Source organism: Morone saxatilis, unplaced genomic scaffold (assembly GCF_004916995.1).
Source record: "Morone saxatilis isolate NCDOM2014 unplaced genomic scaffold, NCSU_SB_2.0 Contig3, whole genome shotgun sequence".
Lineage (NCBI taxonomy): Eukaryota > Metazoa > Chordata > Actinopteri > Moronidae > Morone > Morone saxatilis.
In genome coordinates, this window is record NW_023339873.1 from 15,172,665 (window position 1) to 15,191,160 (window position 18,496).

At 41.2% G+C, this 18,496-nt stretch overlaps 1 protein-coding gene across 3 annotated transcripts in view; it reads right to left on the reverse strand.

The window, feature by feature from the left end:
* Positions 1-13,972, reverse strand: part of dnajc17 (DnaJ (Hsp40) homolog, subfamily C, member 17) — a 31,542-nt gene extending 17,570 nt beyond the window's left edge. For 2 of the 3 annotated variants that reach the window (XM_035674063.1, XM_035674066.1), the window contains exons 1-9: positions 13,752-13,972; positions 8,182-8,251; positions 6,518-6,576; positions 6,324-6,411; positions 6,005-6,081; positions 5,228-5,348; positions 4,396-4,445; positions 2,349-2,426; positions 325-405 (exon numbers count right to left, since the gene is read on the reverse strand). In XM_035674063.1, the coding sequence (XP_035529956.1) occupies positions 325-405; positions 2,349-2,426; positions 4,396-4,445; positions 5,228-5,348; positions 6,005-6,081; positions 6,324-6,411; positions 6,518-6,576; positions 8,182-8,251; positions 13,752-13,832 (705 nt within the window). In that variant the 5' untranslated portion in view covers positions 13,833-13,972. Of the gene's footprint in view, positions 1-324; positions 406-2,348; positions 2,427-4,395; positions 4,446-5,227; positions 5,349-6,004; positions 6,082-6,323; positions 6,412-6,517; positions 6,577-8,181; positions 8,252-10,316; positions 10,363-13,751 lie in introns of all 3 variants that reach the window. The other variant, XM_035674065.1, reaches the window with a different exon arrangement.
* Positions 13,973-18,496: the final 4,524 nt, after the last annotated feature.

The window sequence follows — 18,496 nt, forward strand, 5'->3', positions numbered from 1 at the left end:
TCACGACAAATGCCTGAGGATCCAGACAGTTTGGAACAATGAGGCGGCTCAAGTCCTTCCGTCCAATGGTTTCCATCAGCACGGAGATCTCTACACTACAGAATGACTAAAACATCAGTTTGGGTTTCAGAAACTGTCCTGAGGCTGGGAAGTCTATGACAGGTGTCATTCTTAGCAATAATCAAACTCAGCAGGTGACCTGAGACTTGGAGGCAAGTGAGCGGTAAACAAATGTGGTTCTATGCAAATGTATTCTTTGGAACAGATTTTCATTTTTGAACAAACAGAAAGAGGACACTGACAGGGGAAGAGTTAGGTACTTACAGCTGCTCTCACAGTTGCAAATTCGACCACAGCGCTTCCTTTCTTCTTACTCGATACAATCACATTCAAAACATCCCCATACTAGAAGTAAGAAATGGGAGAATAAAATAAAAGTCAGATAGAGGAAGAGGAGAGATGCAGAACATTCAAATTAGTATTTCCTTTCACAGCACAAATCATAACCATGAAAACACAAAGCATACGCAGACTGAAACACTCAAAACACAGGTGAATGTAACAGATTTCTCGAATAAAAGTTAGGCTAATGTGTTCGGTATATAAACCTAATCTCTAATGATAGGGTTCATATGTTTGGCACAGAGCCAGTAATGCTGCAGAGAACATTCAAGTAACATCATGTACAAAAGTGAGACCTCTGTGACTTCTCAGAGACAAGAGGCAATACTAGATGTCAGCATTTTAGCTACTCCTTGTGCAGTGGCAACATTTGATGAACAATATTTTTGGCATGGAAAGCTGAAATTAGATGCGACTTATCTGACTCCCTGCCACAAATCAGAACAGGGAGGAAAAGTTGGCCAAAAATGGGAGCAGAGCAAAGGGCATCTCAGTCGTTCCCTGATCTCTGTCAGATAGAGGTGGATAGAGGAGGAGGAAGGCTAGACACATAGCAGCCATTAGCAGAGCAATGGGTTTTGTAAATTCCTCAGAGTTTCTGTCACCTATAACTGTGGCCTTCTGTCATTAACCTCTCCCCGCCTAAAGCAGGGGCTCGGGAGCATAAAGTAGGAGGGACGTGGCCTTTGACAATCTCATCCTGTGAAAATGTAGCTTTCTGGCAATGGGAAAGTCCAGGAATGCTAATGCTTACAAAGGACACTCTGGAGCAAGCCAACAGTGACAAAGGAGACTCTCAAAAGGCCTCTGTTTCATAAAATATAAATATCTTAACATGTTTTTTTTCCCCCTTAAACGAAGATGTATTATTTTAAGCGTCCAAAGTACACAAGTCCACACACGTACTCATGCATTAGAATACACGTACTATAGTTGCTTTCCCACGCAGCGGTGGCTATTTCTATTTGCCCAGACCATTAACTGTCACTCACTGGAGCTAGCCATCTCAAACTAACCTCTTTTCTAGAATTTATTCCCTTTGCTTAAGAATGTAAAAAGTAACAACACTTTTTTTCCCAGTCTTTATTATGACACAGCCCTCCTGCCTGGGACCATATTGATTGAGTTCGTGCAGAGAAGAAATTCAAACGCCCTTTTCCGCACAGCTTGACGTCAGCGACACTTGCCCTATCCCCATTTCAGGCCAACCTATGCACCACCAAAAGCCCAGATCATAGCATAAGGTGGTACTGGGTTGCATGAGAAGAGCACATTTCCTAATGCCTCCCTTGGCACTGCTTAATCACCTGGTAAGAGGGGCACAAACAATGGCGTGCATGGCTTTAAAAGGGCACTACAACATTGCCCTCAGCACTTTCACTGCAACAAAACTTAATGGGCCTTGTTTAAGGGGAAAAATAAAACAATCTACAGCGCTGATGTCATGCAGACCTCAATATGGCCGGACTCTGCAGGCAGATTTGTTACCGTGGAGTTCTGCTTTGGGACATCGATAAATAAAGAGCTAAAATGAAAAACTATCATTATACAGTATTTGTACTTTAATATTGCAATAGCAATATATAGCCTAAAGTCGTGAATTTCCTAAAAATGTTAATAGATTAAATACCCAGATGGGAATGCCTGTTTTTGGTTAGTCCAGTCAATTATAGACGTCACATACTAAAGTACTTCATCACATTCATGTAAAATTCCTGTAAATCAGTCCTGCTCATTAATCGTCAACATTGCCTGTAATGTCCTAATACAGCCAGCTATATTAAAGGAATAACTACTTCGGTAGTCTCAAATCGTATCTTATTGTAGCTCTGTTACGTGAAACAACAGGAGTCCTAAGGGCAAGACTTTTTATGGACGTTTTGCTGTAAAAAATTATTAGTACTGTAACATTGTGGCACAACTGATTTGATTTTCAGGATGTGTACCTTTTGTAGAAGTCTGAAAAGGATGTCCTCAGAGTAGCCTCCATTTGACCCATCATCTTTTTTACACTTCCACTTTAACTGGAACGAGAAAGAAGGCAGAAAGGAGAGGCCTGTGTTTATCATGAGGGTTTTCAAGAATTAAAGAAGTGCATGATAATGTTTAATCAGTACAGCGTAGAGCACAAATGATTAAATTCAGCTGACCAGGAGACACCGCAAGCAAGCTTGGCTCTGCTGACACACAGATCACCAAAACCATCAGGACAAACTCGAGAAAGATATTGTTACGCTCTTGGAACATCACCCCAGCACTACCTGTGAGACCTGCAGTCAATTTTCATTCTTACTGAGGGTGACAGACAGCTAAAAAGGGTGAAAATGAACACACGGAGCCCTGGACCAGAGAATAACATGGTGACTCACCTGCTTAACTATACCTCCACAGAATAGAGCACAACACCAGACACAATAATGACTAAGTAATTCAAAGCAGGTCAATGCCCAAGGTACTCTAAAAGAGAGGAAGTTGTCCTCTGGAATGTGTTGCGTCTTTGTTTGAACTGCGGTTAGCTTATTGCTTGTGTAACAATGTTTCTGTGTCTTGATATTTACCATATTGCACTGTGTAAATGCTATTTTAGAAATTATTGTACAATTATTCTCTTCATAAGAGCTGAACAGCTCCAATGAATAGCTTTCATAAACGATGACAAGATAATTTATCGACTTCCTTTTACTTGCTTGGAGTCTTGTCACTAAATGCTGATGTGAGTTCCCGTACTCCTAAAAGAAGATATTGTGCAACTTCTCAGAGAGTCTAGCCAATATCACACTAACTGCTTAAAGTAGTATTATAAATGGCAAGTACTAAGTGTTGATTCAGCTCCAGCATTCTGCTCACTGTCAGAGAAAAAGGATTTCTGGGAAATTCCATGTCTACATAGCCACTTTTACCAACAATTACGGTTGAAAATGTACATTCTGCTTCCAAGAGCAGTGTCCTGTACCCGCTGATAACCTCCTTAGCCATTAATCTTCAAATAAGATGTTTTTTGCATGATGTGATGTCTACGGTTTTAAACCACAACACTGATACATTGCATTCTCCTGCTCCAAGTTTGCAAAAATGTACAAATAGGAAAGATATCAGTGGAACCAAACCAAATGGCTCGTTCCAATTTTGATGTTTACTTACTTTGTGGATACTAAAACTAGATAGCAGAATATATCAATGATTGACGTCAGATTCATTGCAATAGTCAAAGCAGTTTATAATTTTGCTGAACATCATTTGTCTAATATTCCCAGAGATTTGCTGTAATCTAAAAATCAAGTTTAATCCTGAATACCAAGGTTAAAGATGTAATATTATTCTTATTGGACAGGAAAAAACACATAATAAACAATCTGAGTCTAGAGAAAACAGAAGGACATTGGATTAAAAATATTTAGATTCCAAGGCAAAGAAATAATTTTTAATAGTAGACACAATTCAACAGCCAGATCTATGCAGTAATGTTCCCATGTCCTTGAACATGACCTGTGACACTGTCAGTCTTATGCCTGCTGTTTGTTTTTCTAACTGAATACACAAATGTCGGGGAATACACTGCTGCACAAGATGGCTATCAAATTTTAAAACCAGATTTAATGTCTAAACACATTAGCTAACATCCCCAGTGTCCGTTAATATGCACAGGCTAAGCCGTTTCCAGGAGGAAATATAATAAGCCCTCTCTTGGCATAGTTACAGGTCTCCTGACGACGTCGGGCCTACTCTGGAGGAATGGGCGTTAGAACGGCCTGTGCACTCAGTGGTGAGACAGCATATGTGGTCTCCAAATAATGAACTACAAATGTCTACAGTTCTATGAAGATCCCAGCTGAGGTTCTGCCTGCACTTTCACTCACATGAAGCAGTTCCTTCTAAATATGCTGGGACCCCCGTTCTCTTTTCCATCTTCCTGCGTTATCCTCCAAGAATAACCATCCCAACCTCTTTAGAGTCTCATCCACTGTCTGAAAACCCCATAGTTGAATACCTTACCTTCAATTTGGGGGTCACATTGCTCTTGGAACATCTCTCCACTCCCGAGTCTGAGAAAAAACATGTGGGTGAAGGATGAGACAGTTCAGTGAAAAGACAAAGAATCAATTGTTTTGTTGAGGCATGAAACACGGCAATCGAAATAGCAAGGGTCGAGGGACTCGTGCAGATGGACAGCAATTTTAAATTGGCTGTCACGTGGCAAATGTATGGCTCTTGCTACAGTCTGATGATCCACTGAGTGCCTCTCGAGATGGAACAGACAGAGTGCTGATCCAGGGGAGGGCTGGGGAGGCCTGAATGCGTGCAAATGGGAGAGATTCAAAAGACGTGCTGACTATGCACCAGTGATTGTCCAGCCACAAAAAGGGGTCTAGTATATGGCCAAGAATCAGCGTTTCCCTTAAATACCCACACTTCCATAATCTTATTTTAAAAGACCAATGTTTTACTGCAAAAATATTTTCAAGAGGTTAAAAGTTTGATGGACAACTATATGTGTGCGTGGTGCTTGGCATTCCTATGTTACCTTGCCAAGTTGTCTTTCTGCCAAGACACTAAAATAGACCTCTTCAAAGTCTTTTAAAGCAAAAAATTAAAATATACATTCAGTTATTGTTTTTTTTATGTGAGTAATTTTTGGTGAACCACTGGGTGCCTGGTGACTGCTGCGGTTGGACTGACACTATGATGGTTGGGAAACATAGCGGTTCACTCAGCTGAGGCTCTCAACATTGTCTCAAATGGAATTTATCCAGGCAGAACAGGACTGAAATGAACTAATCTGGGCTGGAACAGATTGGACTAGGTTAAATCTTAAAAGTGGACATACTTCTCTGAGGATAGCCTCCCGTTTCCTGCTGCTGTGCTTCTCTTTCTCTCTGGATCTGCTCTCTGATAAGCCTCTGTTCCTCCTCAAGCTGTCTGGATCCCTCCTCTCTCAAACGGGCGATCTGGAGGAAAATGACACGTTCAATACCGTAATGTGCACAAATAGGTATACTAGTTTTAAGTGACAGCAAATGATGCATCTTTACTGTTCATTAAGCACCGATCGCCTCCTGTATATCTCGCATATTATTTTCACCTTTTCTGCTATTCAGTGTTTCCAGCAGAATGTGCAGACCACTTTATTTCTCCAGTTAAGGCAATAACACCTTGAGATGAGACAGAAAATGGAACAGTGCCACCTACTGGTCACCTCCTCCCCCCCAAGGCACATGGCCACATATTTGCATGCATTAAGCACACTGAACACATGCCATGACTCACTGTGGAAGCACGCACACCATTTTTATTTATCATTGGCTTTCCAAACAAAGTGCATCAAGTCATGCAATATCACCTAATGGATTTACTGATAATTATAATATGGCAGTAACAAAAAAGCCTCTCTCAGATAGTGCCTTTGTTCCTGTCCCAAGTCTTTGGAAGATTTCAACTCAATCAGAAGGGAGTCTTTGACAAAAAACAGAATAAAAGCACCTGGGTGTGCTTCAAAGTTTCCTGGATGCACAGGAATACCTTGTTCCCAGTACACTTCTATATCTTCTCCAGGCAATGGTTGGTGCATTATCATCTCTCACATGGTTTCTATATATTCTCTTACCTCTTCTTCAAGTGTTCTAGTGATTTGCACCTCCTCCTGACTCTGAGCTTCTGCATTTCGCTCTCTGGTCTCCAAGTCTGTAACAGTATCACACAGACGCACATACACACATAAGAGGCTGTATCTCTTTCATATACTCATACCGAATCTCGTTCCCACAATGAAACAGACAAAACCATTGCTTGGCACAGAAATGTATTATAACTGGAATATGGATGACAATAAAAAGAGATATAAATAAATGTATTCACATACCAATACAATAACCCGTTTAATAAAGAGAAAATCAATAGCCTTTGAGAATTGCAAAGTGACTCACCAAGCTTAATTTTCTTCCTCTTGTCATCTAGTTTCCTGTTTCTTTCTTCAGCTTGTTTTTTGGCAGCGCAAATCTTATCATATGCAGCCTGAAAACAGTATTGGACACCAGGATGAATTGTGTGTGTGTGTGTGTGTGTGTAAGTGTCAGCACTTTTATTAACAAGTTTGGAGGGCAGGCATTAGTAGTTTTACCTTGGCAGCAGCATCCGTTAGCACCTCAAGAGCCTGGGACAACTGGTGGAAGAGTTCCACTGGAAGAAAGGGACATGAGAGGCAAGAAAACTGAAAATTCTGCTACTGAATACATACAGAAACTCCTTCATTTTAGGTTTTTTATATTTAGGGGAAAATGTTCTACATGTGGAACATGATGGAGCATGAAAATATGGCTACAATTTCACAGATATAACACTGGGAACTATCAATTTGAAAACTTGAACACAAGAGACAAGAGAGTGTGACATTGAAGTGAAGAGAAAATGACATCTACAAGGGGCTTATGCCAAAAACGTATTATGAGCTTAGCATGATATCTTCAAGCTGAATCTAAGTCACAGGGCTGAGACAAACAGAGACATTTTATGCTTTAAAAAGTGCTGTAAGTCTCACGAAACCTGTTCCCTACAATGACACAGCCGTGCATTCCCTCACAAACCCTTGGCCTCTCCATCTATCTTCCATTAGAGCATCTCGAGAGGCCGCCGCCGCAATCACCACTACCATAGAAGACCCCACCTCCCCAGTTGTCATCTAACACGCACACACAAATGTACACAGGGAGAGCATAATACCACTCCCCATCATGCAACCACCACACTACTGTACTATACTGGCCAGGCTTAATCATTCACTTATGGGAGGCCTAACGGACCGATATTGTTACTCCCTGTGGGGACTGGCAGAACACACTAACAGGAGGCTCTGAAGATCATGCTGCCAGCAGAGGCGGTCAGGTTACCTACACGCATATAATGGGCTGGAATGAAATCCAACTGGGAGAGACCTGCCATGCCCACTAGGCAGCTCAGAGTGTCACAACATGGGGGGTTGAGGAAAATGAGGGAATAGTGGGGGGTGTCTTCAGTCTGTGCGAAATCATGACCCCCAAGTCACCTTTTACATGCGTACAAGCTTCCCCTAAGGGGCAGCAAGTCCCAAGACTTGCTCCGCTCTCGTGCGATAGAAACCGAGTTTGTCCATGTGCGGGTTCAAGTGTTGAGGCCCTCCAAACCACTTCTTTTCCATTTCTGGGAAACCGACCCCCTGCTTTTGTATTATCCCTCTCAACCCCCCAACCCCACCAATTTCCCATTTTTTTCCCCCCGACATAATCAGGAATTGTCTGAACCATCCAGCAACCACATAAACCTCACTTGAAAACATGCCTCATGACCAGTCTTTTGTCCAAGGTGCCTTTTTTTCCCCCCTCTCCCGACAAAAAGCTACATTGAGATTTCCTGGTCTAATTATTGACATGCTGGTTGGCGACAGGCCGGGGAAGGACTCTTAAAAGCTAAGAAGTGTGGAAACGCTGGTGGTGACGGTGGCGGTGCTCTGCTGGACCTGTCTGGGTAGAAAGCCGGCGGGAGAGGCAGGCGCTGGTTATACTTCCTACACAATGCTGTGGCTAGGTTGTCTGGCAGGGTAACTTGCTGAGAGCGCTACTCTGGACCATTCATTTTTGGTTAGGAAGCTCGATGGCGGCTCGGTCAGACAATTAACTCTAATTCTTCAGAAAACAATGAAGAAATTGCATAAACAAATAATAAATCTTGTTCCAGTTCTACTGTGACTGACAGAGCTCTGCGGTTCACAATGGGGTGAAGAGAAACAAACACATTAACTGATTCACCTACCTGCCTTTGGGTTATCTGGGTTCTTGTCCGGATGGCATGTCAAGGCTTTCTGTCGATAAGCTTTCTTGATCTAGGAGAAAAACAGAAGAACCCCCTAGAGTTATGTACAGTGGAAAACGTTGATTAGAACACAAAGAGAACAAATCATCCACTTAAGAGCAGATTTTGTGAAAGTAAAATTCTTACTTTCAGTACCAATTATCTTTATCCTGTCGTCCTTGGCCCAGAAAACCAAAGTCTGAATAAAAAATGATGGTCCCATTGAGATAATGGCACTAATGGCAACAGTCTGACATGAAAGCACTGGGGGTGAAATGTGGTCCGCATTTAAATAAAAAAATGAGTGTATCGTTTGGATCAAATCAACACCTGAGCTGATCCTCTGCTTCGTATCCTTTTGACATGTTGTTAGTGGAATCTAACCACCGCGGCACATACTGCACAGTGAATTACCCGCACAAAAATTCCAAACTATTCTCAGGCCTGCTGCCAGTTTGCAAGATAAATGTGGCCTGAGTTTCAGCCTAGTATTAGTCCATCTTTATCCAAACTTAAAAAAATGTTACAATAACATACACAAACAGAGTGCCATTGTATATAACAAATCTGAGAAGGCCGCCATTAATATCTTAGGCTAGTAGCCAAACCTTTTGGGGGGGTTCAGAGAACCAAAGTGGAAAAACTAAACAATACTTTGGAGTATTGTAATGTCATATGAGGTTTTAGTTAGAGCTGATTTTTTAACTCTGGGTCACTGCTTGGAATGTTAACCATTCATTGGTCCTTCTAGGGACCCGTTAATGACAAGGTGGTTTTCATTAGATCTCTGCTCCTCTGGAGGAAGAAGGGAAGCAGGAAAACTTTCCATGGAGACCAGAGGGGGCTGTAGAGTGCAGCGCTTAGCTTTCTGCAGACCAGCTCATATCTACGCATTGCATGCAACGGATTTGGCACATACATCCCCCATACATCCAAGCTCAGACACAAAACACAGACATACACTTTCTCACCACTCTTAATCAGCCGTGCCAACATTCTGCATGTTTTCACAGACCCCCTTCGTGCAAATCAGTCTCCTGCCAGTATGCTACGGGCCACAGAATTTGGGAGCTCCTTTCTTCATGTCTGGGAAACGTTTGCATTGGACGCCTTGTCCTCTGGCATATGCAGTGTTTCCCTGTGTGTTGTTTTGCACAATTTTATCTCTAGAGTGCACGCCAAAACATACAGAGCTGACTTTACTGGGGGGAAAACACAACTCAACTCTGAGGGAACTGAGCAGAATGGTGTAATCCATCAGTGTCTGAGCCATTTAAACAGGAACTTAAATGAGTCTCCATGACAGTCAACTTAGACACATTAGGCCAAATGCCCGCTGTCCAAGGTACAAGAGTTAAGCCTCCACATGATTATATGAAAGTAGCAAGCCCTCTGGAGATAATTGAGGCCCAAACAGCTCCTAAATGTCACTATTGCTTTCTTCTATCTCTTAGTCAACATCAGATTTTTGGGTTTTAGTTCCAATAGTAAATGAGAACTTGGTTCATTGAGAGGGCTTTGAGAGACTAGACTTTATTATAGAATATTTAGTCTGGCTGCTTGGCACACAGAGCCTTCCTACAGATCGAGCCTGACACACATGGCCGTGGACTGCTGCCAAACACATATGCTTACTGTTGGCCTAATCCTGCTGCTTTTCCTTTTTAGCCTCCCTCTGTCTGTTTGTCCCTTTTCTTTTCATTCTGCTCAGTATCATAGATTTGTCAAATTCTCTCCGAAGACTTTTGGTAAGGTACAAGCAAGGAAATAAGAACTCAAGCTCAGGTTCAAATGTATTGATTCGGTTCCTCACCGAGAGCGAGATGAAAGGAAAGCCACTATGAAAGCCACTGTGTCCGGAGCAACGGGTAGCAGTGATAACAGCTGGATAACGCCATGCCTTACACAGCCCTATCAGTGCTTTGACAACACATAGAGAAAAGATACCTGGAATGGTAGAAAATGACAAAGAATTCTAAAACAAAGCAGCACAGGTTGCAGCTGTGAAGTTACGCGTGTGTGATTTGAAATAAAAAGGGGCTGAAATGCACAAAACCACTGCAACGCTTCAAGCTGTGTCCTCGGTTCACACTCACTCTACTTCTCATGTTCTTCATCACCTGCAGCCAGCTGACTCCTCATCTGCTGTAAACATAGCATATGTTTGACATTGTCAGGACAAAAGTCTGGCCAGCTGAGCTTTTTGACAAGTACAACCTGTCAGCATTGATTCTGTGCGGGTGGAAAGCGGCCATGTTGCACGTCATCATCTTTGTCTTGCTGAGTTCAGTTCAGTTAAAGATCTAGTTAACACACATACTTATCTCCATTTCAGTGAATTATCCCCCCCGCCCCCCTTCTCTCTATCTCCTACTCCTGTCTCTTCCTTCTCACTCTCTCTAGCATCCTTCACGATATCTTGTCTCCACTTTGCCTCCAGTGCTGTTTTGTTAAATAATACATGATTAGTCCCATCGACGCCGTAACACGCAAGCCCTAATTGATGTTGGAAGACCCTGAGGCCCCTTGGTCCGACAAACTGGAAGCCAAAGCAGGCCAACTTTTGAAGAGGTTAGCACATGTGTGGATGAGCGCTCTCAGATAAGAGTGGCATCTTCTTACAGGACTAATCCAGTCAATTACGGTAGCAATTATTTTTGTGCAGTTCACCGCGACCTTTTAGGATTGGCTCTTGGCTCTACTTCAATTAAGACCGTGTGAAGAGAAAACCATGAGAACTCCTGGGATAAAAACTAAGACTGCTGTGCCTTGTGCTTACAGATGGGCACAAATGTTGGTATTTAATTGCGCTGTGTCTTCTATCTCTTCCAAATCAAATTATTCTACATTGTAATATGTCCATTTTCCTTTTGTCATACATGAGACAAACTGAACTGCAGAAATCTCAACTATATCCCACGCTTCAGTTTGCAGAAGGAGGAACTAAGAAATCAAGGAAAGACTGTAATCTTGCAGCAGCAGGCCAACAGTAGCCTAATGGTTAGTGCCTGGCGAAAAACTGTTTCTCTTGATCCCTGCCTGTCACAGTCTTAACTGCATGCCCACATCTTGTCCTCATTAGACCAGTCTTTGGTGCCAATTATAGTTGACCAACTGGTCCTGGTGCAGCCACAGACCAGCCCGGGTAGGGCCCCTAGCCTGTGTGGCTGATTAGCTGGCTGATCTGCCATGGGCCCATCCTCCTTAATTACAACGGTCTGCTATTTATGGGACATTATCAGCTGGAGGAAAATAATAACAGGCGCAACAGGGAGAGGAAAAGAGAGGTGCACGGACAGGGGCAACGAGGCCATGAGAGAAAACAAGAGCTGAAAGAAAAAGTGGATTTAACGAAGAGAAACAGTGAGACGCTGGGATTGTGCTCGTGGACCGGAGCAAACCTGCAGCAGAGCTGGGCACCGATTATCCGATGATAACTTTTAATGGAATGGTATTAAGTTTAAATATATTTATTTAATATTTCTTGTTCAGGTTTTTATTTACATCATATGCGAAGAGTTTGGTCTGATGCAATGTAAAACAATGTAATCAATGCAGTGAACAGAAATGAACCGTCTGATGCTGTCTGATGTTTAAATGTTGAAACAGCCAATGAACACAGGCTGCATCACTGGTTCTGTGCCCCAATGCACTGGATGGTGCAGTAACAGTCGTAATCTACCCGCCCTGACCAAGCAGGCACCAAAGAAGCAACTCATCATTTAGAGCAACGAGCTTACAACGGGCTATTACAGTTACCCCTCCTTGGATGATTTGTCTGGAAGTAAATCACCCAGGCATTCAGTTAGTGCATATACTGCAACACACCAGGTACACTAATTACAATTTAAGTAGCTGAATAAACCACAAGAAATGTTGTGTGGTCTTGGCTGTTGACATGGTTTCACCACGCAATCTGTGGTAGGTAATACACACACACTTAGGTGATTATTACCCAAGCCCTGCTGATATGCACAAGCATAACTCTTTAAATGGTGGCTAGCCTTCAGCACTACAGGGATAAAGCAAACCCCCGGTCATTAAACCACAGACTCTGCTGTGCCAGTTTCACCAGCATTTATCACACAGCCGAGCTCAGAAGACGGTCAACAGGCAGTGATAACAGAAAGAGATGCTAAATAGAACCAGGAGGAGACGCAGAATGAAAATCCTCTACGTCAAGGCGATGTTTTACAAGCAGTGGCAAAGCCCACATAAACAGGCTCTGGGATGCGCTTCTTCCCCTCTCTCTGTGATAAACAACGTGCCTGACGGTGGCGGTCGAGCAGCGAGCCAAACAACTGGGATAAGTAGCCCATCTGATGACATCTGTCTTCACCCACTTGATTGATTTTTGAGCCACTCCAGACTCAATGCACTACACACACACACAAACCCCTCACTATCTCCCTCGACCATCAACAGACCTCACAGAGCCAGCCTTCTGCATTTTGGAGTCTCATTTCTACCCAAGCCACAACCACTAACTTCCTCCAGGATAATTCTCTGGGGAGGACAGGACTTTGAAATCCAATTAAGAAATTAACTTCTTCCCTCGCTTTGGCAGCGATTTTAATTTCCCTTTGGGCCTGTGGATTCTAGATGCTGGAAACAGTGAGGAGAGGTGGTCGGAGGGAAGAGGCTGCATTGAGGATATCATGGTGAACCACTCTAGACTGGGAATAAAAAGGGGAGTCAGGGAACATTCCCAGAGTTGATTCGAAATCCACGCAGGCACAAAATGATCATATTGTTGCTCCTAACTTATATCAATTATGTTGTTTGTTTGTTTTTAAAGTTGATCAACAGAAAATAATTGACCCCCGTTGTGATAATCATTTAACTATTTTAAGTTATTTCTAAAATAAAACATGCTAAACACTCCATACTTCTGCTCCTCCATTGTGATAAATTGCTGCTTTATATTCATTTAATTTGAATATCAGCAATGTCTCCTCGGGCTCTGCAAAAACGACTTTACTTTTTCTCTTTTTTATCTGACAGTTAAAATGATCGTTAGTAGCAGACCTTGGCTTTATATGGTTTACATTCACACAGATCGATACCAAACACCTGACTGGTGCAACGTCGCCCCTCAGTGGCCTTTTCGGTGTATCACACCTATTATAGGTGTTTATAATAGCCATTAGCAGGTTTGTCTGTCTGTCTTTTGCTCTCTGGGCTCTCAGTGGACCTGTAATGTGAGTCCTCGCTTTACTTACCGGAACAAAAGACGTGACGTTATTATAACGTTAAACGAGCACACGATTCAGACACACACACACACACACACACACACACTTGTAGAAGCTCCATAGTAGCAGGCTGTGCTAGCCTCCTGCTTGTACACAAAATAGTCTTTGTAGACGCACAACTGCTGTTTTAATATTTAACGCTATGTTAGCTGACCCTCGGATGAACTGTCTTTCAAAGAAACATTCTCAATCCTGCCCTGTGCTTAATATCAAAAGCAGATAACTTAGTAACTGTAAAGCTGTATATATATATATATAGTTAGCTAATTCACACACCTCTTTCGTTGTAGCAGTGCTTTCAATGCCCAGTAAACCATACAGGTCCAGCTGTAGGATATCTTTGGCCTTTCCGGACATTTCTACCAACAACGAGCTACAGTACCAACACGAGAAAAACAACTAATTCAAACGCAATGATAACGTTTAGCTAATTTAGCTCGTTTGTTGTTGTTCCAGCTCCAGGCAGCATGAGTTTGACGTCGACGACCTTTCACATAAGATGTGCAGTGCAACCTGGGAAATGTAGTTTTTGTTCGGCTGCTCGCTCGGGTGTTAAATGCTGAAAGATTTTGAGCATTTTAACTCTAGTATCTATGAAGGACGAAAATGACATAAGTATAAATACATAAATAAATACATTTTGGTAAAGAAAGTGTCTATTTCTGTATTTTTTACATGTGTTTATTTAGTTATTTATGTGTTTTTACATTTATTTATTAATTAATTTATATATTTAATGTAATTGTTTGTCCATCATGCAGTTGGCAATTTATTACCATATAAATTTGAGCTATATTCAATGCAATAGTAGTTGTGAATGGAAAATCTGCATTGTGCTTCTCAACCATTTCCTTAACTGTTTCATGTCTTTTTTTACTTTACTTTTCACAGTATTATGTTTATTTTTGAAAATGTTAAAAATATTAATGACATAAATACAAAAAACATTAACTGACAGTAGGCAGGATGTATTGGCCTTCAGTATTTTTCTACATAAACACACGCACATTAACACACACATTTACCAAGGAGCCCTCAAATCTTCCTTTCAATGAGCTGTCACATTTTATATTTGAATAATAACCGTGTCTGCTGGCTTGCACTCTGCTAACCCTGGTGCATGAGATTGCTATAATGAGTACAGAGGGCTCTCTGGTGGACACGTTATGTAACAGCAACACTGTTTCTAAAAATTACCCTAAGCTCTCTTCAGCATTTATGTTTTATTAGTTATTGCAAATCTGCCAGCATAAACACATAATAAACACCTGTACTTATATGTCCATGATAAGCCAATACCAGCTTATAATATCAGCCTGACAATGGAGCTGTCAGGCTCTGCAGAACGTATTACAACAGTTTACAGTTTGTGTTTTTCTTCTGGGCAGCAGGGCTCCACCTTTGTGTACATTTGAATCTTGATGTACCCTGCTTAAATCTTCGGTTTTACTTGAGTAAACCTGACGACACCTTGTATCAATTGTAAAATGTAAATGGACTCGAGGCATCTTTCATGGGAACCAAGATAACGAATATACTTTAGTTGAAACCTAATAATGATATTGCTTTGATTTGAAGAAAGGATCATGAACTAAATATTAAAACAATTGTTCTGATCAGAGCACTCGTCTCAGTAAAGAGGTGTAGTGGGAAAATGAATTCAGGATAAGGGTTCTGCATGAACATGAATAAACTATATATATGTTGTGTTATTCCATGTTTAATTTGTATAATATTTTATGTTCATCCTCATGTATTCACATTCTGGTTGTCTCACCCTAGTTAGGAGAGGTGTTATTCATTGTGCCATGAGCTAGGCACGTTCCAAAGACCAAGGCTGTCTCTGGGAGAGGAGGGCATCAGATGTAATATGACTACTGTTTATCAGACATTAGACGTCACCAATAGACATCCTTGGGAAAGAGGCCACATTCTTTGGGAAAGATGCATATAATAGAGTGATTTTCTTTGTTCAAGTCGTTGATTCTAGACAACTCGTTGTTGTATCCTGTGGTGATCAAAAATCTTCACGTGAGTGAAACTCAATTTGTGTCACTTCTCTTTGCTTTCTGTAAGTTTGTGTCACCATTCTGGGTTCCTTCAGTGGGAGTTTGTGTCCCTCACTATATCAGATAGCTACAGTCAGATAAACATATTGAGTGCATTGAGACGAGAAAATTAAAACACAACAAGCTAAAAATTTATATTATTTGTATGACTCATTTTTTTTAACCCTTAATCGGAGAGGAACCATTATATGGTAATTATCCTATGACGGTTTCTTATTACACTTCTATGGCATATTTCGTGTTATTTCTTTATAGGTGAATAATACTAAATATACGTTCACGTGAATTACTGCTTTTTTTCACAAATACATCATATGGCTCGGATCTGTATTTGCTTATGGCTATTTATTACATATTTTCATTTTCATAGTATATTGATGTGGCATATGTCTTTTGCAGCAGCTGTTTGCTCAGTCCTTCTATGGGAAGAGGCGATTCTTGTTGTGCCAGCCCACCTAAACATCACTGACTTAGATTTTCAGCCTAAAACTGAACTTTAAAAAAAAATCTAAACAGAAAAAATGTCTTCTTATATCCACCGATGCCACTCCAGGGTTGAAATTTAAAATTTCCAAGTATTTCAATGAGTGCCCTATGAAGGGTCAATAGTTATTTTCCAAAAGAGAGATGAATCTGCGTTTTTATTTTTTCCGGATACGGGTCTGTCTGTGGTTCAGTGATAATTTGGTTTTTATGGATAATCCTACTGTTGCAGCAGTTCCTGTGGCAGGATCTGTGATGATGCAGAACCAGGAACATGTACTGACATGTCTCCAAGCAGCTCCGCTTTTCTGAAATTTAGTAGGAAAATTACAAGGTTATAAAAGAGTTCCATGTTATTTGCTAATGGACAGCTTCTCTCAGGATGTTAATCACGAAGAGCTGTGGTAGTGCCCTTATAGGGCTCAGTACGTTCAGCACATCCTGTCACAACACACGGTAGAACTACTGACACAAGACACATCCCATGCTTATGTAGGAGGTTTTGCTGCAGGTCTAGTAGGTTAAGGGTCAGTTTGTACCTGAAATAAGTGAGAAATCACTTGTTTTGCATACGTATATAATAAATGGAAACGTGACACTGATGTTGTCTATTGACTTTGAAGTATTTCAAACACTTGTTGTGTATTCCTGTATAACAATAAATGAAAATGTGACAATGATGTTGACTTTGCTTTGAAGTATCCAGAGTTTGATTCCGACTGATGGGTTTCACAATCCTGTTCAACTAGCTCAGCAAGAGAGTCATGGACTATTCATGATGAGCACATAATATTTGCTTTTGTTGCTCAGTTTAAACAAAGCAGCATCATGGTAAATGCAGCTATCCTGCACATTCTTTAGTGTTGTAACTTGATGATTTCTCAGAGGTGTCCCTTACAGAATAAAGCCCCAGTTTCCTCTATTAACAAACCATCTTATGGTTGGAATACTTTGGTTCAGGGGACCTAAAGCAGCGTAACAATACAGTTAGCATATACTTCCTCTTAGCCAGATAAGTAGCCTCAAGTCACAGGGGGAATGATTACAGCTGTGATGTGAAGTTCTCAACAAAATATCCAGCTCCAAACAAATGTCACTAGTGTCATTTGTGACAGTAAAGCTTGTCTGATTCAGATGCAAAATGAAAAAAGTCTATTAAAGATTTCTATATGCATAGCAAACAGTGATAAGAATTTTTAAAATAATAATAATGATTAAAAACAACCACACTTTGCCTGTTGCTTCATCCCAATCTGCTCATCTTCACTGAAAAGAAAATGCACTCAAGGATTAGGGTTAGGGGTTAGTTATGGATTTCATGAACTTTATATTTATTTGGTGTTTTGAATCACAGGACATTTTGTTCATTGCAAGCAAAGTACAAAGTCCAAAAATAATTAAGAATTTACTGAATTATTATCTATATGCTCTATTGTTGGCTACTGTATAGGTCATAAATTGGCTCATGTCCCCTTATCCCCAACTTTTATCAATACAGTTGTGAATAAAAAATGTACTTTGAGGAAGATTTTACATTCCTGAGGTAAGATTAGACCTACATCTGGGTGTCTCGGATTATGTCTGACTACTGGATTCTGATCTAAATAATTTAAAGGTGTGCCAATGCACTGGGGGAAAGGATGAGTGCTGGTCTCCATCACAGAGAACGAAAGGCGAATGTTATGCCTATAAATGTTGTTCTAATGCCCCACAAGGCTCTCCAGGGCAGTCAGAACTATACATACCCAGAGGGCTGGGCATTGTGTTTTAAGTTATCCGATAAAAACACATTCACTTAAAAGTAATATAGAATCTGTTACTGTGACATGAGACTTGTACTGTCAAGAGTAGTCGACTGATTTGGGGAGTCAGGGAACCCAAGACCATTTCCCTCCAGTCGCGACTAATCGGGGGCCACAGGTCAGAGCCAGCTGATGGGATGGGGAGTGAGGGAGGAGGGCCCAACAACTGGCTGCATTCAGCATCACAAACAGCTTCAAGGCAGACACCGACAGACACATTCAAACCGGACATTAGGCCAATCTGCCTTCAAAATAAAACCATAGAGTTGAGTGTGAATCATACTGTCGGTGGTGTGAATACGCAGTGAAAAATATTTGTGTAAATAAACTGTGATTTCATTTACTCCCCCGGCAGTTACTTTAAGTTCAAGATCCGTTGCTAGGAGTAACGCCTCAGTTACACAGCAGTTGTTACAGTGAAGGTAAAAAGATGTGACCAGTCATATCTTCTTCTTTGTAAGTTACTATTCAACGACCTTGGTAGGAGCCTTTTTTTAGCAGGTACTCCATTTACAATAGCTATTTTGTGCATGTGTGTGTGTAATTTGTGGTGAATTAGTTTTTTTTTCTATGATTTTAAGTTTAGTGCTAACGTTAGTTAGCTAAAGTCTAAAAACCATAAAGTTGTTCTAAGTCGTACTAATTGACGCTGCATGTTTATTTCGGA